General features: G+C 39.5%; 7 protein-coding genes across 10 annotated transcripts; 3 read left to right on the top strand and 4 right to left on the bottom strand.

The window, feature by feature from the left end:
• Positions 1-2,886: 2,886 nt before the first annotated feature.
• On the bottom strand, positions 2,887-4,134 carry LOC147940547 (uncharacterized). The gene is made up of 2 exons (XM_087461344.1): positions 3,884-4,134; positions 2,887-3,811 (listed from the first exon to the last, which is right to left on the bottom strand). Exons 1-2 carry the CDS (start codon positions 4,132-4,134, stop codon positions 2,887-2,889), a joined length of 1,176 nt encoding a protein of 391 aa, XP_087317470.1.
• A 1,835-nt stretch (positions 4,135-5,969) lies between these two features.
• Positions 5,970-9,226, bottom strand: LOC104708584 (uncharacterized). Of its 3 annotated transcripts, none has more exons than XM_010425180.3 (14): positions 9,047-9,225; positions 8,767-8,931; positions 8,597-8,686; positions 8,387-8,515; positions 8,243-8,311; positions 8,069-8,165; positions 7,855-7,957; positions 7,439-7,661; positions 6,973-7,086; positions 6,741-6,872; positions 6,583-6,663; positions 6,363-6,479; positions 6,203-6,271; positions 5,970-6,118 (listed from the first exon to the last, which is right to left on the bottom strand). In XM_010425180.3, the coding sequence occupies exons 1-14, from the start codon at positions 9,146-9,148 to the stop codon at positions 6,059-6,061; spliced, it is 1,551 nt and encodes a 516-aa protein (XP_010423482.1). In that variant the 5' UTR covers positions 9,149-9,225; the 3' UTR covers positions 5,970-6,058. The 3 variants fall into 3 exon arrangements, with proteins under 3 accessions (XP_010423482.1, XP_087318759.1, XP_087318758.1); XM_087462633.1 differs by having other exon boundaries at positions 8,069-8,161; positions 9,047-9,201; XM_087462632.1 differs by lacking the exon at positions 8,243-8,311 and having other exon boundaries at positions 9,047-9,226.
• A 507-nt stretch (positions 9,227-9,733) lies between these two features.
• Positions 9,734-10,234, top strand: LOC104708586 (uncharacterized). The gene has a single exon (XM_019228959.2). It carries the CDS (start codon positions 9,792-9,794, stop codon positions 10,095-10,097), a length of 306 nt encoding a protein of 101 aa, XP_019084504.1. The 5' UTR covers positions 9,734-9,791; the 3' UTR covers positions 10,098-10,234.
• A 126-nt stretch (positions 10,235-10,360) lies between these two features.
• Positions 10,361-11,661, bottom strand: LOC104708585 (expansin-A2-like). The gene is made up of 3 exons (XM_010425181.3): positions 11,405-11,661; positions 11,003-11,315; positions 10,361-10,870 (listed from the first exon to the last, which is right to left on the bottom strand). Exons 1-3 carry the CDS (start codon positions 11,553-11,555, stop codon positions 10,564-10,566), a joined length of 771 nt encoding a protein of 256 aa, XP_010423483.1. The 5' UTR covers positions 11,556-11,661; the 3' UTR covers positions 10,361-10,563.
• A 1,222-nt stretch (positions 11,662-12,883) lies between these two features.
• LOC104709930 (uncharacterized) lies at positions 12,884-13,759 on the top strand. The gene is made up of 2 exons (XM_010426468.2): positions 12,884-12,911; positions 12,999-13,759. Exons 1-2 carry the CDS (start codon positions 12,884-12,886, stop codon positions 13,757-13,759), a joined length of 789 nt encoding a protein of 262 aa, XP_010424770.2.
• Positions 13,760-15,762: 2,003 nt separating this feature from the next.
• LOC104708587 (RING-H2 finger protein ATL73) lies at positions 15,763-16,735 on the top strand. Its single transcript, XM_010425183.3, is given in 2 exon segments — positions 15,763-16,411; positions 16,413-16,735. Coding segments are annotated over 2 exon segments (600 nt in total). The 5' UTR covers positions 15,763-15,901; the 3' UTR covers positions 16,503-16,735.
• Positions 16,736-18,361: 1,626 nt separating this feature from the next.
• LOC104708589 (putative chalcone--flavanone isomerase 3) lies at positions 18,362-20,186 on the bottom strand. Of its 2 annotated transcripts, XR_015564076.1 has the most exons (6): positions 19,911-20,185; positions 19,721-19,804; positions 19,423-19,581; positions 18,958-19,184; positions 18,465-18,681; positions 18,362-18,431 (listed from the first exon to the last, which is right to left on the bottom strand). XR_015564076.1 is itself a non-coding variant. In XM_010425184.3 (5 exons), coding segments are annotated over exons 1-5 (630 nt in total). In that variant the 5' UTR covers positions 19,912-20,186; the 3' UTR covers positions 18,362-18,522. The 2 variants fall into 2 exon arrangements, 1 of the variants encoding a protein (XP_010423486.1); XM_010425184.3 differs by having other exon boundaries at positions 18,362-18,681; positions 19,911-20,186.
• Between the last annotated feature and the right edge of the window lie 2,849 nt (positions 20,187-23,035).

Raw genomic sequence — 23,035 nt, forward strand, 5'->3', positions numbered from 1 at the left:
CCAATAATGACCATTATTGCGTATGCGTTGTGCGAGCGCGCGACCTCCTGAGTGATTACCGTCTCATTACATCGTTGATTTCTTCGGGACCGACGCAAGTCAAAAGTGTACCAGATGCTGTCCAACGGAAGACGTTGCCATCGAGAAGTGTGTAATGCGCGCAGCGAGTTCGAAGGCGCCAATCGTGTGGTCGCTCGTGAAGTTCGGGATCGGGTTGGGCGTGCGATGATGACGCTTGTTCTTGAGATGGTGACGATAAAACTCGTTCGCGAGATGGTGACGATTGTTCCTGAGACGACGAAGTTCGTCCTTCTTTGGTGGTCGCGGATCCTTGCTCGGCCGAGCACTCCACAGGTGGCACATTTGCCGGTGATTCAATGACGAATAGTGTGAGTATGGGGTCGTTTTCCTCTGTTCTTTGCTTTTTCGAGACTTGATCGCTGAAATTCTCGTGTTCGATAAGCTGTTTTTTCTTTTTCTTATCTTGGATATTGAGCTCGGCGTGCGCGAGGAGATTGATGCTTGGTCGATCGATGCTCTCGACAGGGATTACTCAGCGTAAGTCGGGATCGGAGGTGGATGCGAGGACGGCCAGAGCGTCGGCCGGTGCGTTGTCACTTCGGGGAATTTTGTTCAGCTCGAATGTCTCAAAATTGTTGGACATATCTTAGACAACTCTAAAATTGTTGGACATATCGTTGTTCGAGGCCGGAAAGGCGAGCCGGAATGATTGCTCGAGTACTTCACCCGTTGGTGAAACGAGGTGAATGTCGATCCCGGAGCCGTGTCGAGAGGAGGCGCCGTCAACGTGCAGTGTCCACTTCTCCTCTTGCGGACAGCCAAACTCTAGCTCGGGGGGAGTTCGATCAAGAAATCAGCGAGCACCTGAGATTTTGCACAAGTGCGGTTTTTATATTCGATGTCGTACTCGCTGAGTTCCACTGCCCACTTCGCCAGGCGGCCCGATTGACTAGGGCTGTGGAGAATGGTTCGCAGGGGTTGGTTGGTTAAGACTTTAACAGTGTGGGATTGAAAATACGGCCGAAGCTTCCTGGCCGAAATAACTACAGCGTAAGCGAGTTTTTCCAACGTGGGATATCAGAGCTCGGCTCCGTCTAAGCTTTTACTCACATAGAAGATTGGGTGTTGTTCTCCTCTGTCCTCCTTGATTAGTACGCCGCTGACCGCCGAACCGGAGACAGCGATGTACAGATATAGAGTTTCGCCCTGATCGGGCTTTGCTAGGACATGGGGAGTAGCTAGGTAGTGCTTGAGTTCTTGGAAAGCGGACTCGCACTTATCATCCCATTCGAACTTTTTGTTGCTACGAAGCAACTGGTAGAAAGGTAGACACTTATCGGTAGAGCGCGAAATAAATCTGTTCAGAGCAGCGATCCGCCCGGTGAGGCGCTGAACTTCTCGGGTGTTGCGTGGAGATGGGAGGTTGGTGAGCGCCGAAATTTGTTTCGGGTTAGCTTCGATACCTCTCTTCGTGACGAGGTATCCTAAGAATTCTCCAGAAGTCACGGCGAACGAACACTTGGCTGGGTTCAGCTTCATATTGTATCGGTTTAGCACTTCAAAACACTGAGCGAGATGCAAGACGTGATCAACGGCCTGGATTGACTTGACCAGCATATCATCGATGTAAACTTCCATGGTTCGTCCGAGCTGCTCGGCAAACATGCGGTTGACGAGGCGCTGATTGGTTGCACCAGCGTTCTTGAGGCCGAATGGCATAACCTTGTAACAGTAAGTTCCCTGATCGGTGATGAAGGCCGTTTTCTCCTGATCGTTCTTGTGCATCATAATTTGGTTGTATCCTGAGTATGCGTCCATGAACGACAAAAGCTCGTTCCCCGCAGTCGCTTCGACTAGTTGGTCGATGCGCGGCAGGGGGAAGCTATCCTTTGGACATGCCTTGTTGAGATCGGTAAAATCGACACACACCCGCCACTTACCGTTCTTTTTCTTCACCACTACAGGATTGCTCAGCCAGTCGGGATACTTAACCTCACAGATGGATCCAGCCTCGAGTAATTTCTTGACCTCCTCGTTAACGGTGGCGGTACGCTCTAGCCCGAGCTTTCGATGCCTTTGTTTGATCGGTTTGAACGTCGAGTCCACATTGAGCTCGTGGCAGGTTATGTTTGGGTCGATGCCGGTCATACTGTTCATGCTCCATGCAAAGGTGGCTGCGTTCTGGCACAGGAACTTTACGAGCTCGTCCTTGATTGGTTGTGGTAGGTCGGCCCCGATTCCCACGCATCGAGTTGCGTCGGAAGAGTCAATGTTTACTTGGACGATTGATTCAGAGTTAGGGCGAACACGACTGTCTGGGCGCTCGGCCGAGTCCGAAACGGTGAACGTCCGAGCGTGGCGTTGTTGACGCTCAATGATGAAGCAGGTTCGTGCTACCAGCGGGTCCCCTTGTAGTGTAAATATTCCTCTAGAAGTTGGGAACTTTACGCACTGGTGGTAAGTTGACGCCACGGCCTTCATCTTATGCAGCCAAGGAGTGCCGAGGATGACGTTGTATACGATCGGCTTGTCGACGATAGCAAAGTTGATGCAATGCATCGTCCCGCCCACATAGACTGGCAGCATGATCATACCTTCCGTCATCACCGTGTCACCGTTGAATCTGGTGAGAGGTTGAACATCGTGCTCGGTGGTCCGCAAGTCGATTTCCATTTGAATGAGCACGTCTTTGAAAATGACGTTTACCGAACTACCTGTGTCGATCAAGATTTTGGTAACCATGCTTTCGCCGATCTCCATCTCGACCACCTGTGGGTCGTTATGGGGTCCAGTTAGACCTGATGCGTCGGCTTCTGTGAACACGATTGGATCGGAGTTCGTAGTAGGTGGCGTGCTTTGAGCTAATCATCCTCGCTTGGCCTCTAGTCTCCGTCGATAAGCTTTGATAGAACGGACCGAGTCGCGGCAAGTCGCCAGACCACCCATGATCATGTTTATTCTTCGGCGTGGAGCCGGAGCGTTGGCATCATCAGTTTGCTCGGGATTCCTTTTATGGGTTGGTGGGGGCGGAGGTAGAGTTTCGGGTCTTGGTTGTGGCGCGGGGGCGGTGTTATATTGTTTGCTTGGGTTTTCGTTCTCAGGATTGAAGAAATGGTTATCTCTGTGAGCGGCTATTTGTCGTCGCTCGAGATCGACGTCAATTTGGCCTTCTTTAAATTTGTCGAGCAATATTTGTTGGAGGGTGCGACACTCTTCTGTTGAGTGTCCTGCTCGCTTGTGGTATTCACAATATTTGTTGCCACCCTTTCCTGATGGGTCTCGGACCCACTTGTTATTCCAGGGCCTCGATAAAGATGCCTTGGGATCTTGATTACTAACTGCAAACGTTTGGACTTTCTTTCCTTTATCCAACTTATCGGCGTATTCTTTGTCAAAGTGTTGACGAGGCTCGTGATGCTCGTCTTGTGCCTTCTCTTTTCCTTTGGACGATTTGGGTGCCGGGGGTTCTGGACGGTTTGTCCTTGATGCCTTCTCTTCGTCTAACTCTATGTATCTGTTAGCACGGTGTAGTGCGTCATCCAGAGTCAGGGGCTCGTGTATTATGATGTCTTCCCTAAATCGGGAGCCGTGAGCGAGAGCATTTCGGAGAGCCGATATTGCTGTGTCGTCGGTAATCGAGAGCTTCGAGATGATTCTTTTAAACCTCTCCATGAAGTCTCGGAGAGATTCGTCGTTTCGCTGGAACATGTTCCAGAGATCGGCGTTCGACGCGCCCCGAATCATGAATGTAGAGTGATGTTGGAGAAAGGCGGTGGTAAGTTCGTGATAGCTCCCTATCGAGTTCGGCGGGAGCCGGGAGAACCACCCTAGAGCCTCATGGGCTAAATTCTCAACGAATAGCTGGCAGCAGCCAACTTCGTACTCTTCGTCACTGAAGTGAGCTCGGCTGATTGCAAAACTCATTGACGTCCAAAATGGTTTTGGATCGTCTAATCCGTTGTACGGGGTGAACTTGAAGTTGTTTACGTAGCGGACTTGAATGCGGGAGATTCGTGCCGTGAACGGTGAGCGCTGGACTTCTTCGAGCACTCGATCGAGGTTGGGAGCAGAGCTCGTGGCTCGATGGACTCTGGAAGAGAGTTCGTGGACCATCGCCTCTAGGCGTCGTATGGTTTCATCCTTGAGATCGGCTTCGGGCTGTTGGATCGGCAGTGTTGGAGTCGGCGGGCTACCGCTTCTTTGGTCATGGCCGTCTTGCAGCTCCTCATTTGGCTCCTCTCTACTGCGTCGATCAACGGATCCTACGATAATGGACGTCGGGCGGCGTCTGTGGCCGTCGTATCGGTCCTCCACAGAAGGTTACGCTGGGGGAGAATTCTCGTTCTCGCCGGCAGGACTGCTGTCGTTTCGGCGCTCACCCCTCCTTCGTTGAAGCCTGCTGATTTGGTTCTGCGAGGCCTCTTGTGCGGCTGCGATGGCCTCGAGCCGTTCGTTCGTTCGTGTTTCCTGGCCATCAAGAGGACCGAGAATGACCTGCATCATATCGTCGAGTCTGTTTCTTTGTACAGGTAAGGGGAGAGTGGCGCTGGGGAGCGTTGGTGAGAGCGGCGGTTAGGAGAGCAGCGGCGTGGGTAACCAGCTGGTCTGCGACAGGACCGGCTCCGGCGTGCGCAGCTACGGGAGGCTCAGAGGACGTGTCAGGCGCCGGCGGAGAGACTGTGCTCGGCAGTGGGCCCTCGTCTGGGCTCGGCAGGGAGCCTTCGGTTGGGCTTGGCAGGGAGCTCGGCAGGGAGCTCGGCAGGGAGCTTGGCAGGGAGCTCGGCAGGGAACTCGGCAGGGGGACAGTTCGCGTTCTCGTTCGACCCCATCGCTGCCCCGTTGGCTGCTCCGTTGCTTCGTCGAAGTTTTCGCTGGGGTTCGTCATGACTTTTGAGATTTCGAAGAAGTGAGGATCGTGGGTTTTGATTCGTCAAAAGAAACGCTTTACTCTGGCCCCACGGTGGGCGCCAATTGTTTGTACCGGGGGATTACACAGTTTAAACAAATAAGATTTAGTGGGAAAGAGCGAGCAAGTTCTTTATTAATCGGGGAAAACGTGAGATCGTCACTTAAACAAGTCGAATTAGAGCTTGTTAGTTCACAGACGAACTAGTAAGCTTAAAATGACGAACTGAAAACAAGACGAATTATACGAAAGATAATAGCAGTTTTCGATGCAAAGTATTGCTCTGTGGGTATTGTCCGCGGGTCAGGATGATGATCCCAATAAATGCTTTATCCTTTTATAGGAGACTGTTGACCTAGGGGAGTCTAGGGTTTCCTTCATAAATTCCCGAGATTGCCCTTTTGCGGGAATTAATGACTTGCTTCCAATCTCGTTAGACCGAGAATGCAACTAATGAGTTTCGTTGGGCCGAGTGGCATATTGGGCGTAGCCCATATCCGACAAGGGGTGCAAGTTATCATAGAACAGAGGTATAGTTTCATAAAGACACTCACCATATTTGCCCACGATTCCCGCCTTATTCGTTCTCTTGGTCTAAAAAGTAAAAACCCACATGAAAAAGAAATGAAAACTTTTAGGTCACACAATATAACAAGTGCAGAAATTCACGAATTAATGTATTTCACGTATTTGTTTATTAAAATCGTGATTTGGAGAAATTGATTCAGGTTTTCATGGACGATAAAGAAAAAAAAAAGTCACCATTGTCGCTGGAAAAGTGGACAAGAGGCAGCTATGCGGAGAAGAAAGGGCAAAGTTGGCGGAGGATGTAAGTTATAGACACACGTAAGGAACACTAGGGTTTCATGCTTCAACGTTTAAGCCCATTTTGATATTCCTTGCATAGCATTCACTAAAGCCCAATATTGCAATGCAATTAAATCGCCACGTCATCATCATACGTGAATTGGTTTGACTCTTTGACTCTTTCGTTATTGCAAGTTATCACTTCCTAAGCTTGGAGATGTGGGATACAAATACATTTGATATAAATTTCTCTAACTGAAATAAAACTTTGTACAATATTTATCAGTATAATCCAAAAATCTGAGTTCTTTACGCTTTTAACCATTACTCCGCCTTCTGAACCTTCATGATCTCGGTTGGGGTTAAGTTGCTTTCCCGTAACTCCTACATGTGAAGTTGAAGCCTCTCATCTTCTGCATCAATGCGACTTTTTTTCCAAGATTTTTGTTCCTATAAAGATGAACCCACCTGGAGTTTTGCCAATTGTTCTTGTCGCCGGCCTAAGAAGAACGCTGTGACTATCCATATTAAACACACCTGTGAAAAAAACAATGGAGACTTGTTGAGGAGTTTCATGGAGAACTCATACACAAAGAACTGTCTGAAAGTAGGAAGCTTTTTATCATACTGGCAAGGCATAGAGTGAAGCAGTTGATGTTTGACCGCCAAGAGCAATGGTAAGGACTTCAAATAGTCCCGCAGCTGCAGCATCTCCAAGTCGTTGAACAATCACGTCTATGCATACCTGAAACCATGGAGCAAAGAATGAGAAAGAAAACCAAGTGTAACTTTTCCTTTTAGCAGAACCGATTTTCAATCTAAAGTTGAGAAAACGATAGATGCAGTACCTTAGCTTTGTATTTCTCGTCTTGTGAGACAACGGTGAACAAGAGTTCCCTTCCAGGTCTAGTTACAACATAAGTTGTCACCTACCAAGTTGTAAAATGTGCAAGTGCAATTAATGAAACAGTAAGGCAAAAGAGAGAGATTGATGTAAACCACAGACCTTTCTCAAGGTTTCAGACACAGCAACTGTAACCCAAGTTGGCCATATGGCAATAGCAACCAAATTCCCAAGTGCAACAAATGGAGATGCAGATATTGCAATCGTGACACCGGCTATAGTCAAGATCCGGCCCTGTAAGATTTAGTAGACGAACAAATATATGTGGACCATGATAAGAAAACTTCCAGGTATGGTGAATCAGTGTGTGAATTTTGTCTCGTATATAACATACCGTTAGAGTCAGTTGTCCAATGAGTATGAAAACTGCAACGAAGCTGTTTATCTGGGCAAACAGTTTTCTTCGACCAAGGGAAGATGTGATTGTCGCAGCAATTATATTTACTTTCTGCAGTAAAATTCATTTCATCAGTAAAACAGTAAGAGTTCAGCTTTCTTTTAGACACTCCAAGAAAACAAAGGAATTTTGAAGGAACAGCTTGTATCAGAAGCGATATAGTTTGCACGCACTAGAAACAAAGGGATTTTTTAATCTTTATCTGGTGAATATTGTTCAAACGGCTGTTGAAGAACGAGGAGTCTTGGTTACTAGGAAGGCAAATGAATAGTATATAACAGGGTAAAAGGCGGTTCACGTGACAAGCTTACTATTGCATCGTCAGCTATTTTTGATAATACCTTCACGTGATTTAGCTAATCTTATATCTGAAAATCATTTAAAATACAAAGATTTGTCTTACTTGGAAATAGAAGAATGAGGAGATGACCGCACCAAGCCAAAGGAACAGAGACACGAGCAAAAGATAAGGCGATGCTAGTATAAGTCTCATTCCGTCTAAGATGGCCCAAAGCTGGGGTCTGGATGTGGAGATAGGCGATTTAGGAGAAGCAGCTTTTGGAGAACCAATTTTTGGAGAAGAAGCTTCCTGTATTCTCTCACTTTGATGATCATTATCAGTTCTCCTAACATAAATGAAACCAAAGATCAAATTCTTGACCAACAATGAGAATAATTGAGTCAAAATCACACTAGAAATCTAAGACTTATAGCCAAATATTCCAAACTTAAGATGGGAAAATGTAGCAAAAAAAAAGAGGTGGGTTTGAAAATCATATTCATCTTTCATATATGGAGAAAAATTGTAGCTTAGCTAACCTTAGAGGAGACAACTCCTCAGAGGACTGGGTAATATCATTGGTGATCCCTTTTGAAGACTGTGCAGCAAACTCCATCAAAAGAGCAGCAAATAGAAGTAGATCTGTAATGAACATCAAATTGAGTTTCAAATCAACATGTCATAAGAAGATATATCTATCATCTAGGTACTTATATAATAAACAGAACAATCATCAGAAAATGTGATGCCTACATGGACCCATCCAAGCAGTCGTAGCAGCAAACACTGATCCAAAAAGCTGTCCAAGGGTAGCACCAGCACCAACAAAACCGAACAATCTTGCACCTGACTGGATTTAAGAATACGTTATGCTAGGAAACAATACCCAACTCTTCAAAAATATAGTTAAAAGGAAGCAGAAACTACCTCACTATCCATAACGTCTATAATCCTAGCCCATGTTGAAGATATAGCCACGAGATTGAGCAACGCAACCTAGGAATCAAATAAAATGTAATCTATACAGCTACATTCAAAGGACTTGGATGTTAAAGAGTGAGTTAGTCATACCCAAAGGAAAAATCCAACTCGAACAGAAATGTAAAACCAGCCATGGTTGTCCCATCCAGTAGCAGGAATAGCTCCATCGATACCAAATTTTGGATCTTTTGTTAGACTGGATGACGAAACGACTGCATCCTTTGAAGCAGTAGTATGTGTTAAACCAATGAGAGACATGAGCTTATGAATAATAATAATAAAAGTCTCCTCCTATCTTACCTTTGAATTAGACTCTGTAGGAGAAGCCCGCCAAAGAAGAAAACATAGAACAAGCGATAGACTAAAGAATCTATGTATTATAACCAAAGCCTGCAATTTTCGAGAAGCATGTATGTGTAAAGAACATAAAAGAAATAGAAAGAAACTATCTCAATTGGGTTAAAGAGTACCTTGGATTTGGACAAATTGGGCAAAGAGAAGATCAAGGTGGAGAGAGGCGCAGCTATCAGAGTGAGAAAGAGAGATCCTACGAACAGGCCAGGGAGCTTTGATAATCCCAGCGATATTGCTCCTTCATCGCGGAGTGGCAGAACAACGAAATACGCGCTCAAAATCTGAAATTCTCATCGAGGAGTAATAAGAAGAACCAATGACATAGTTAAGTAACACTCGAAATCAATGGTTGAAACTTGAAACGAACGAAATTGGAGACAGAGGGAAGATCGGTACGAAGAAGAAGCAGGAAGAGGAGTGGAGCAACGCCGGAATCTCGTGCGGGTGCACCGTCACTATAGACGAAACAACCGCCTCTAATCGAAATCTGCCCGCCATTTGGATCCCTCTCGCTGTTACGAGCTCGAAGGTCAACGTCTCCGAAGACCGATGAGAGGCAAATCGGAGAAGTAAGAGACGAAGAAGACAAAGCCTCTGACTGATTCAGAAGTATCGTGATGGGCTCAAAACAGCGTGATCACTTCTGAAGGTTTATTTTTTTTTTCAAAAATAGCCCAATAAAGGCCCATCCGATTGATGAATTAGAATTAATTAAACACATACGACTTTTCTTTACTACTAGTACTAAGTTAAACTAGTAACTCTACTGCTACTAATCAAACTCAGAAAATGTGTTATCATATCTCCAAATCGTTTTAGTAACACCTAATTTTGAACTCAGAAATTATATAAGTGATATATATTACAAATTTTAGGAGACTTAAGTCTTAAGTGATGATATTTCAACTGGACCGGAAACTAATGACCTAGTCATTCAACTCTCTGAAGTCCAAAAGACTTGCCGCGTTATCTCTTGCAAGACTGCAACTGCCATTGACCGACCAGTGACCCTCTCTATCTCTTTACACATTATATATATACTAAACAAGTACATTCATGGATCTTCACCAAATAACACAGTGACAGAAGAAGATTATATATAAAAAAAAAACAGAGTGTTCGCTCGTAAACAAACAAGAAAATGGCTAGAATCAGAGCTTTGATTATAATCTTCTTCATTTCCGTCTCTCTTGCTTCATACTCAACAGCTAGGAAATTTCCAGTAGGTATTCCGTCGGTTATCGATGGCGTCATCTTCTCCGGAGAGATCCCTGTTGTCTCCAAGACGGCGACGGTGGTAGGGTGCGACGGCGAGGATCATCACTTCACGGCGGAATTTTCTTCGTATGTCACGGGGAAATACGGGTCGTTGGTGTTGAACGCTCTTCCAAAAGGGTCGGTTCCGCCGTCTGGACCCAGCAAGAGAATCAACGACGTCAAGACTTAACCAAACTATTATCTTTGACCGTTTGACGTCACACGGTTTGACTTCAAAATCACGTATGAGTATGACAATTTTTTTTTTTAGATACAACTATTCTTTATTTTTAGAAATTTATCTTGTTAATATCAAATACAATACTCGTGTTACTATTGAAAGTAATATGTTTGAATTTGAACTTTTTGTTCTTTAGAATCGAAATGATGAAGAAATTATGTATTTTGGCCTCTGAGCGCTCTTAATTAATTTGAAGGCTTTGTACGTCAAAGGATTATCAACACATCGATTATTAAATATGTTTGCTAAACGAATACAAAGTGCCCTTGTTCCATTGTCTTTGTCTTTCTTATGAGAATAAATAGAAGAGTAGATATGATCCATGAGAAGCAGAGTCTTGTCTTAAATTTAGAATTGTCCACCTTCAAAAGTTGATACATATGCCCTTGTTTCGCTTGATAGTTGATACATAAAATTAGAATTGTCCACCTTCAAAGGTTTGACCGAACTGCCAATCACGAGGCACAACATCGTAGCTCACAACAGCCCGACCATCACTAGCAATGACTTGAAAAGAGAGGCTCTGACCTCTAAGGTAAGTGTTGCTTTGCCAATTCTGTCCCCAGTTTCTTGACAGGGATTGCCACTGATTAGTCTTTGATCCCTTCAAAGAGACGGCCCTTATATCTCCAGCACCACCCACGTTTGTAATCAGCACGAGGTCGAAATACGCATTCCCGTTTATTGTGAACCTTATCCCTCCACCTTTCTCACATGGAACCCTGTCATTATAAGAGGACATAAATGGTACATATAATTGTAAAGTTTAGTGAAGGTGTTTCTCCAAAACCTTAACTTAAAAAAACCGTATACTGAATTGTTCTCCATCATATTTGGCTACAGTTTGTTTATACCTTCTAAATGCGACAGGAACGATTCCAGCTCGGTACTGAGCAATTTGGAGGAAGGCAGGCTCGGCTAAGTCAAAGTGCTTGAGGGGAGGATTGCACCAACCACCATTATCATTGGCTAAGGCAAAGTTTGGTGGACAGAAGTTTGTAGCTGACACGATGATGGAACCAGGGATGCACCACTCAGGATCATCCTCACACTGTAGCTCAAAACAAGCCCCACATCTCTGTCCATTATTGAACAAAGCTGTGCTCAGAGCCGCGGTTTGTAGCCCATAGCCTTGGCTGTACAAGTTACCGTACCCACACGCACCACCTACAAAACGTTAACACTTAAGCAGTTAAATATGTCATATATCAATTTGTGATGATTTATGAGCTCATAGAAAAGTTTGTTTAAAGCACCCATTGTGCCGGATGCATCAGCTCCACCGTAGAAGGTGGCATGGCCTCTCTCCCAGCCTCCTCCGTTGTCGTCAGAGTTTATAACGTAGAAGCAGAGGGTGAAGGTACATAGTGAAACAAATAAAATCTGGGAATATTCTGTAAGATTCATGATTATGATGGGGGCTGCTAATTCGGAGATGAGTGAGGTTAGTAATTCGTTGAAGACTTCACTTGTATATATAGGGATGTTCACTACTGCATATCTCGATCACATCTCTTATGATGCGGTTAAGTTTAAAAAAAATTACAAATATATTTGACAAAACGTACAGTCGAAGAAGGTGACATAATCGCATCGGTCTTAATTTCCAGGAATTGCGTTTGTAGGTTATGCATTATGTAAAAGTCTCACATGCAATTCCGTTAGGCGCTTAACCATTCCAACGGCTATACCGCTTTGGTGCCACGTGGATCACATATCCTTTTTAAATTATCTAGCCCACATCACTGATTCACATGTCTAATAGTCGGTTAACCATATACTGATGATATTAATATATACATATGAAGGATTCTTTTTGGGATTAATTATCATATATTGTATGTGCAAGAGCTTCACAATTCATTTATTTAGTCATGAGATAAGGAAATAAGAGTTTATCTATTTCGTCATAATCATATATCTTAGTCTAAAAATCTTGTCATACTAGTGAAGTTCGTTTCGTAAAATTGCGCACACTTGCATAAATCATATATACTCAATTACTCATATAGGTCAATTGGTCAGATATGAATAGTGAAGAAAGAAGGAAAAAAGAGAACATGCAACATGAGATAATCAAAAACATGACGACGTAGTCTCGATCGGCGTATGAAACTGAAGAAAGAGATATAGGAGCATGAGATCGTCCGTTGTTTCCGGTAACAGTCTTCCTCAGTTTATCAATTGATTCATTCTGTTACATTCTTCTTGTCATATTATTCATGCATATCTAACTTAACACATCTAAAGTAAAATTGATTTACACATCCAAAAGACCAAAACCACTATATAATCAAAAAAGTCATATATTCCCTCCGTTTTATAATATAGGATGTTTTAGAGGTTTTTCTTTGTTTCATAATATAACATGTTTTCAACTTTTTAGATAACTTTTAGATAACTTTTATATTTTTTTATTATTTATTTTATGCAGTCTTGTTTATAATTGGTTAAACTTTTTTAAAGTGATTATTTTTTAATATGCGTGCTTTTACTCAAAACATCTTATATTTTGAAACGAAGAGAGTATAATCGAAATTAAAAACCACCGGCTATGCGGTTTCTCGTCAATATCGGGGCCATGTAAGTATAGTAGTATACTATATAGACCATATTAGCATACACCTACGTCACAAGAATTAAAAAGTAAGAACGAGGCACAGATGACAAGAACCAACCGCTGCCCAAAAAAGAAGACAGAGACCGAGCACACAACCGCCTCTTAATTGGGTTATATGGAGACAGCTCATCAAGACCTGAACAGTTAATGAATTAACCAACTTTATGGGAAAACCTGTTCCTTCTGGTATGAAAAATGGACCCCTTTCGGTGATCTATTCTCGTTCCTAGGACCAGATGCTCATCAAGTATACGGCCTGCCGCTGGACGCTACTGTGTCAAAGGCTCTCACCCGAAATGGTTGGATTTTCAGAGGTGCACGCAGTGATAATGCTGAGAGCCTCATGTGTTACCTCACTGGAAAAGAACTCAAGTTGGATGTAAAGGATGTTTACTTATGGGCAAACTCTAACGGAGACCCCCAAGACCGTTTTAGTTTCGCTGACACCTGGAAAGTCTGTAAAACACCAGCCCCGGAGGTTCCATGGCACAAACAGGTTTGGTTCCCAGGTTCTATCCCCAAATACTCTTTCATGATGTGGCTAGCCTGTCTCGATAGAATGCCAACTATGTCTCGTTTGAGAAACTGGGGCCTTGTGGAAGATGACACTTGTATTCTTTGTGAAATCTACAATGAAACAAGGGATCACCTCTTCTTACGTTGTCCTTATAGCTACGACCTGTGGAGATGGTGCATTTCAAGGATGCAACTACACTTCATGGGATTCAGTACCTGGGATAGACTTATCTTGTGGCTACAAACCCCCTGCTCTGAAGGGAACCTGTCAACTCTAAAGCTCCTGGTAGCTCAGGCAGTAATCTACACACTTTGGCATGAGAGAAATGCACGCCTGTTCACTGGAAAGCGCACACCGGTTGAAGGTCTCTACCACCTTTTGGATAGACGAATCCGAAACACTTGTTTGGCTCGGGACAAATCTCCGAAGCTTCGTGGTATGCTAGAGTACTGGTTTCGAGGCCTCTCTAACTGAGTCTCTCTATGTATGCACCTTCTTTCTTTCTTTTCTTTTTAGTTCCTAATCGGGCATGTTCAACCCGATCTTTGTTGTTGCTGAAACACTAAAAACCACTACTATATCCGACCGTAAGTTATAAAATACCAGAAATTTTATTAAAAAAAAAATTAACCAACTTTATGAAAACAATCGCATTAGACTCACTATAGTACTATATGTTCTTTTATGTCACGTGGTTTCAGGATTTACCGAATCAAATTGATTTCTAGCCTAATGAAACCAGAAAATAGTCATAGTTTGCTTCCTAATTGTACCCACAATTGTTGCCGCTCTGATTTGATTATAGTTTGGGGTAGATTTTATACATTTAGCTCTAACTATTTCAATCTGCCATAAACCGCATCTGTGGACCAGTATTTAGCCACGAAACTTAGAGCTAGATATTATTATACACCAATATTTAGTCACCGACAACAATTTCTAAATAGATAGGAACTTAATCGGCCTTAATACCACCAAAGGCTAGTGGCGCCTAATTTAATTACATCACTTATAATCAAGTAATTCTAACGTGGGATTTCAACACTATAAAACCGATACAGTATGTCTTATTTATTGTGGTAATTTCATCTCATTCCAAACAAACGTGGATATTTTTACAAAAAATAGTGTATAACAGTATAAGTAATCATGTTTAAACATTCATATATATATTTTCGTCTTAAAATGTAAATAATGCAATAATGGAGATAGTGGATCTAAGAGAGACAAGTGTTCGTGTCTCTTGCGTGAGAACTCGTGTGTCTGTTTGATTTGCACATCCGTATGTGTAGAATTGGATGTTGCAAATATGTGGACCAAAGATCCCACCCAGATACTTCCTTTTCCTTTATGTAGACCATTCAATTCAAATCCATCTAATTACTTTACACATTTTGGGTAACATAAAACTATTTTTCAACTACTAGATTAATGGATTAACTCGCTTTAATTTCTTCAGTTCTTTTCATTATTTATTTGATGTTCATTAAAAGTTAAAAACTGGCAAAAAGAAAAGTTTACATCCATGATCCACCTAGCTAACAGTTACATTTTCTTATGATTGAAGCAATTTCATAGTGAATAGAAAATAGTAGAAAACTATTTTAAGCTTTTTAGATGTTGTTATAGAAATATATTACATTTAACATGTAACAAAACCATTTAGGTTGTCGTAGCTGTTTCGCCTTGTTACACATAGTATTAGTAAGTGTACCTCAATTAACAAAAGAAAAAGAAAACTCTTAATAACACATGATACAACTACAGAACTACTATATGTCTATATATGTTGATTGAAGATTAGTTTTTCAAGTATAATTCGTATATACTAAACGATGGAACAAATACAATATGTTTTAATAATCATGATTAGTTGAGAATCTGATACCCCAACATATATATATGTTTATTCAAGAAAAAAACACGTTTGAATGTTTCTTTTATTACTTTCTCTCACTAATTAGTTTCTTTCTATATGATAGTAGTGGATTTCATCTGGCTTGATTCCAAAGTTCTCAAGACCACTAATTGTGAATTCGTTATACATCAATTTTAATATCTACTCAACAATATATTCTGCATTATTAATTGTCTTTTTGGCACTGTCTTTTATGTTTGTCCCAATTACTAATTTATACAAAACCAACAAGATTGTATGCCACAATATTTTCTCTCTTAAATTATATATCAACTTTATATATGAACAAATCTAACCAAGGATTTCTTGGACCGACCATCTCATCATCATCCCTCTCTCTTTCTAACCTACCCATTTCCTACTCTTATAGTATAACTTATATTTCCTTTTGTGTAAAACCCAAAGAAGAACTTGTATATGGAAACAGGTCATCAAGGATATGAGCTTTGATATCTCCATGGATTTCTCAAGAAAGGTTCTTCTTGGTCTTTGAGTTTCAGATAGGATCGAAAGCCTCAGGGAAAAATAGAGAACAGAACCTTCTCTCTTGATTATCAGACATAGCATGAAGAAACTTGAATTTCTCCTCTCAATCTCTTTCGTAGTCCGATTCGAACACAAACTGGAGCAATAAGAAGACGAAGAACCTTGAAGGTGAGTTCATAAAGATTTCTGCCTCTGTTTTTCAAGTTTTACAGATGGGCAGGTTTTTACTTGAGACGCAAGCAACCCCGACAATTTCAGCTACGGATGCAAATCCTAGAACCTTAGGAGGCTCTATCAGCAACAACAAGAATATAGCTAACATGGATACAAACATGGTGATAATACTAGCAGCTCTTCTATGCGCCTTGATCTGTTCTCTTGGCCTCAATTCGGTCTTGCGCTATGTCTTACGCTGCACAAGAAGGTTCACGCCCAACGAAGAACTAGTTGACACCAACGCAAACGCAAACACAGCAAAGGGGATCAAGAAACGGGCGTTGAAGCTGATTCCCGTTGATTCATACAGCCCTGAGTTAAAGATGAAAGCCACGGAGTGTTTGATCTGTTTAGGAGAGTTCCTTGAAGGAGAGACAGTTAGGGTTTTGCCCAAATGTAACCATGGCTTCCACGTCAAGTGCATCGACACTTGGTTGCTGTCGCATTCCTCTTGCCCCACTTGCAGACAATCACTCCTCGAGCTTCAGACTCCGTCAAATGGTTCCCCGGCGGGATGATGACATGGCAAATGTAACACAGCTTCACGAGGATGATAAGGAAATAATTTCTCCAGATATCACGTCACTTTCATGTTGAGTTTTACTTTAAAGTGGCTTTGCTTCTTTTTGGGTTAGTATATATATTGTAATTTCACAGTACTGTTTACAATTAGGGAAGCTTCATGCAGAATTTACATATATAATCTTCTAAGTTTTGGCTTTTTGTTCGATTTGTGACTTTGGTTTTGAGAAATTTATCCCCGATTGGCCTCGGTCGGTTATTGTTTCAAATGGGGTTAAATCTTAATACGATTAAATTTGTTTCAAACATATATAGAATTTATGATACAAATTAAAATTTTGTATACTAATTAAATCTACAAAAAATAATTTGAAAACAGTTTAAACTTATCAAGTGTCTAACAAACAAATGAGTAGGTCAAAATGAGTGAATCCAAATCCAGTTAGTTTTCACAATGCTTGTAAACTTAATATTTTTATTTTAAAAAAAACTTTATAAAAAATGAAAACAACATTTTTCAAAAGAAAAAAAAAAACAAAAGATGCTAAATCTATAAAAAATGTGAAAACAATTTGAACTTATGTAATCTTTAACATACAAATGACTAGATCAAAATTGGATTAGTTTTCACATAGCTTATAAACTTAGCATTCTTAATTTTAAAAATCTTGAAAAACCCTAAAAAAAAATAAAAACAAAAACTTGCATGCTAAATCTAAAAAACAATGTGAGAACAATTTAAACTTATAGAATCTCTAACAAACAAATGACAAAGTCAAATGACCGGATTCAAAGTGTGGTTAGTTCTCTCAAATTGTGCTAGAAATTTAGTATACAAATTTCCATTATTAAAAATATTAGAAAAAGGTGAAAAGAAGAATTGAATGAAAAGTTTTTAATGTAAAAATTTTGAAATCTATTCATTTGAATTGAAAAACAAAAAAGGGATTAGAATTAACCTGGTCCATAGGATGCATTTTTCATGGGCCTGTTATTTCTTGATGGGCTGGACATCAACCTCTGTTTCTGACTTTCTGTTGGCGTTTTTGTAAAGACTCCAAGGGGTTTGATAAATCGCCGGAGAAGAATCACACATAGATCTTTTGATCTGATCCATGCGAACGAAGAATCAACAAATCATCTTCCATCATCACGCTTCGTCTCTAGTGACCTGGTTTTGACGAAGAGCAACGACATCACAACAAATCAAGCGTCGAACAACTTGGAACCGAGAGATTAGGGCAAATTCAGCAACTGATCAGAAGAAATCAAAGATGAAAATCGAAAAAGAAATCAGAGAAATCGAAGCATGAAATTGCATCTTCGTCACTCTGTATAACTCGTGCTCTCTCAACTCTCTTTCTCTGCTTCTCTGGGATTATGAAACTAAACCGATTGGACTATTTTATAAACTAATTAATGATTGCGACTCAAGTTTCCTTTTTCTACGCTTAGGAAAATCCGGAGCAAAATCGAACCCTAGGTTCGGTGATAAACCAACGGTCGGTAGACGGTTCGGGTATAAACTTTCCATTTTTCATTAACCTCTTGGGTTTTGCCACCTGTAGTTTTCAGTTACCTAATCAAAAAATGTTAAACCAGCATTGCTAGTATGCAAGTATGCATGCGCTCTCTGTATCCTGCTTATTATAACAAAAGTCACACTACATCATCACAAACCAAATACTACAATAGAAATCATTTAAATTGGTTGAATTATTTAGCCACGATTCATACAATAAAATCCACAAAACTTGATATGTATCCTTCCAAAATCCAATGGTCGAATTGTAACGAGTAAGCTGGTTTAAATTGAGATGTAACATGATTTTTCAGATTACTGTGATCAGAAACACTTTGACTGTAACTATAGGCTACAAAAAAAAAAAAAAAAAAAAAAAAAAAAAAAAAAAAAAAAATCTTGATGCTTGAAGTTATGACAAGAGCAAGATGATGATTATAAGTTGCAACAAAATCAACATTTTTTTTGGTCGACTATGCATTAATCATCTTATAAAGATAACGAAACACAATGTCTTATTTAAACAACGACATAAAACAACACACACAACAATTTTTTTATATATAAGGGATTCTAGGTTAAAAGTGTGGACAGCTCATCGGCGAGGGAGACAATGGTCGAAGGAGAGACTCCTCTACTTCCAGACAGATACCATCGCTGCATCATTCCCACCACATTCGCATTCTCCACCTTCAGTTTCTCCTCTTCTTTCCCCTCGGTCTCAAACCCGATCTTCCCACAAAACCAAAATACAATAACAATTATTTTAGGCCTAATTACAATTCTCGTGGGGTATACGTGATGCAATTGTACTTCTTTAGATACGTTAGCAATTGTCTTTACAAGATGGTTGATAAAAATCTACTAGTATAACGCTAAACGCAAAACAGAGTCCTCTGTTTTTTTACTCTGTTCCAAATGCATTTGATGTTTGGGTCTATGCTTTGTAACATTAATCCTTTCCCAAAACAAGAAATGGTAGACGTAAATAAGATCCAGAATTTATACCTCGCAAATGCCATCTTTGGCTGAGAAATGGTAAGTGATGATGGAATTAGCTTTGAAGTACTTAGACTGGAAGAAACCAACAACTTTCTCGAGCTCGGTTTCTTCTTCTTCCTCGTACTTATCCTCTGCAGCCAAACGATCTCTCACAGTATTCTCTAGTTGTACTCCGTACTGAGCTCCTTTTATCTCCTTTATCACCACCACTCTTATAACCTTCTCCATCTCCGCTGCAATATATAACAACCAGCCGGTTCAATCTCGTTTGACCAAATAAATTAACCAAACCGGATTTTAACTAGTTGAACCGAAGTAAAACCAGAAGAAGTAGCCAAACGAAATTGTGATCTTTACCAAAACCCATTACTTAACCAAAATAGTCTATCGAAAAACACAAACCATCAAAACCAAAGATACCCTAATTAAAAGTTGATTTTGAAGCTTAAGATGGATTGAATAAGATTTTACCGGAGGCAAGGGCGTCGAAGAAGTCGTCATCGTCGGCGAGATCTTTTCCGGTCTTGCCTTTCCAGTTAACAAGATGGGTTTTAACATCTGAAGGATCTAAGTAAACTCCGATAGCCGTAAACTTCACTTGAAGAAAGTGGATCTCGATGTCTGTGATCCCTATAACGAGAGAATAAAAACAACACACATTACATTATCAATTTATTACCTGAGATTAAATTATTAAGGTGCCAAACTTTATAAAAGCAAAAAAAAATAAAATATGATGTTTTTGTCTTAGACAAAAGAAGAAAAAAACCTTTGCCGATCAGAGAGAGTGGTTTGGAAGTGATGATCTGTGGAGGAAAAGGAACCTCGTGAACCATTACCATCTCTGTTCCCACTGTTTAACAAACAACAAACATAATCTTTATATACGAAATTGTAAAAAAACAAAGAGAAAATTTGTTGTAATCAAGAAAACAATGCAAAGAGTGTTGTAGACTTACTTTCTAGTTTCTATGTTATTTCGAAACTGAGAGCGAAGAAGTTTATAAACAACTTAGTGTATATCCACTTTCTGATTATCTTAGAGAAATAATATCTATAAGGTTTGTGTGAATATCACTATATATGAAGGCAGGCACTGGTGGTAGGTAACATAATTTTGCTAACGTTCAAAGCTTGTGATCTACAAGACGACGCATTCCTTTTGTGAATTGAATTATTTTTTTGTTACCCAACCCCTTTTTTCATTGAACAAAATGTCTATGAAAAAATGTTTTGCGACCCACCAGGAAGCCACGTGTTTAGATCAAGCAGCAGTCAGTCCACAACCACTCGTTCTACCTAACAAATAAATATATAGAAATAAAATAATAGAGAGATTCAAGAAAGAATTACTAAGATGCAAGAGATAGATATCATGAACGTGAAAGAAGCATGCATAAATTATACTATATAGTCTATATAAAATTTCAAGCAGCCACATTACACAAACTCCGTCGTCATACTCACATCGGTCCCTAAAACATAGGCAGTTACAATATCATAATAGTAAAATATAGAAGTCTAGTTATCGATCATAAATTGCAAAATGTATGGATGTAATAAGGTGGCCATCTGAACTTTTAAATTTCAGGTATATTATCCATCGTTATATGTAAGGCTTGTTTGCTGAAGACGTTAAGTCATTGTTTTTTTTCCCATAACATTTTAATTTTATTTCTAAAAAGTTGGGTTACAACACAATTCATCTATAGTTCGTCTCACCCAAACAAAACGTGTCAATAACACGTGTTGGATGAAAAATCTAAAGCTTTCCGACAACAGCCTTGACCGTCTGAGATTCTTTTTCCAGTGAAGATAATCATTGTTGATATCTGAATTTCGACACTTGATTCTTCTAAATTTCACCGATAAAGCTGGTTGTAAGACGAATCAAAACTCCAAACAATTGAAGTCACAACTATAAGGAATGTGAATATCGCGAAGGAAATTTCTTCTTTTCTTCAACTTTGCAACTATCCTTAAATTTTCTGTAAACCGTTTACCCAAAGGAAAGATCTGGAGACAAACACCAGCAAATGCTATATGGATAAACAAATCAACCATAGATCAAAAAAATCTAAATTGATCTAATTCACCATAAGACAATAAAGCTTTTCCTTCAGATCTAACCTAGACAAAAACATTTGTATTATGTATAAACATAGAAGCTTTTGTCATCTCTCGTGAAACTCTGTAAGACACAAAAACAAATCAAAATTGAAGATTCCCCTTTATTTGAAGCAAACTAAAAAGTAACAACGCCTAACAAAGGCGACGGCAAGAACACGGCAATGGGAAAGCCATGTTTACGGCAAGAACACTACAACGGAAAAGTCATGTTTACGGCAAAAACACGGCAACGGAAAAGCCATGTTTACGGTGATACTGGATCTCATCCAGTCACAAAGGTTGCTGTCGGACGAAAATCAAAGAAAAGAAAGTCTCTCTCTAAAAAATATGAGAGAGAAAAGAGAGAGTCCTGGCCATGTTTGTTAATATTACAATATCAACAAACAAAAAAAAAATCTCAATTAATGATGCAACATGTCAATTTGAAAAATTTTTTTTTTTTCGTTTTCTTGGAAAGTGTAAGAAATTTTTACATGTATAATTAATAAGAAAAAAAAAAGAAGAAGAAAATTTTGCATATTTAAATTACGAAAATATATACTTAGGAAAAAGAAGCAACACTTGCAATTTTTTTTTTTTTTTTTTTTTTTTTGTTTTTTTGTGTGGCTGAAGTATGTAATTTTACTAATTTTTAATAAATTTACGATGATTAATAAATGAGCAGCACTTGTTGGGGTTTTTATGAATGCACATAGCGCATGGAACCCAAACCGAGAGGAGTCATTTAAGTCTCGATTAAAAGATGGTCGACCATATAACAAATAAGCGGGCAAGCTATCTACAATTTCATAGTCCTAAGTACGCAAGACTATAATCTTTTAAATGTGTCACACCCTAAAATTGGAAATTGATTTAGCTAGTGATGCATAACATCTACACAGACTATTTTTTAAGTCTCGGTTAAAGATGGCCAACCTTATAACAAATAACGTGAGCAAGCTACATTTACAATTTCATGTCCTAATTATGCAAGCCAATAATCTTTTAAATGTGTCACAACCTAAAATTGGAAACTGATACAGTGATGCATAACATCCACAAGACGATTTTTAAGTCTTGATTAAAGATGTTCGACCTTATAACAAATAACATTTTCGTGGTACTAATTATGCTGTGCCCAAAAAACAAAAGTCCTAATCATGCTAACCTATAGTCTTTTAAAAAGTGTTGTAACCTAAAGTTAGAAAATGATATAATGATGCATAACATACAGGACGATTTTTAAGTTTCGATTAAAGATGGTCAACCTTAATTATAACAAATAACGTGGACACAATTTCATAATCCTAATTATGCAAGTTATAGTCATTTAAATGTGTCGCAACCTAAAATTAAAAAATGATATAGTGATTCATAACATCCACAAAACTTAAGTATTTGATGTTGATGATGGATTGTAATTCCATGACATTCAAAAGATTATATACATGACCTATAGTAATAAACAGCCGAAGGACTGACAATACGTGAAAGTAGACACCACAGTACACTTGCGACATTGACTGTGTCTTTTTTTTCCTTTTAAAATTAGTACTTTACTATATGGATTGTAATTCGTTTTGTTTATTTTATAATTACTATAATGAAATATTATTTATATGATTTTTTTATAATTTATTTTGGATAAAATATTATAAAAAAAAATCATATGCAAGTTTTTTAGTCATCGTTGGATCATGCTATACACACGCTGATCCTTTTCATCGGGAATAATAGTTTTCAAACATCGCATTTGATTAACATTTGATATAGCATTTAATATTTACATATAACATTTAATATAGCATATAATATTAACATTACATATAACAAACATGCTATAATATTAATATTAACATTACATGTAATAGCATGTTAATATTACAAATATTAACATGTTAATCAAATATTCGGAACAAATATTTGTAATATCAAATATTTGGTCAAGGATGCTATTATAATAATATTTGTAATA

Source organism: Camelina sativa, chromosome 8 (assembly GCF_030686135.1).
Source record: "Camelina sativa cultivar CO46 ecotype springtype chromosome 8, ASM3068613v1".
In the NCBI taxonomy this organism is placed as follows: Eukaryota; Viridiplantae; Streptophyta; class Magnoliopsida; order Brassicales; family Brassicaceae; genus Camelina; species Camelina sativa.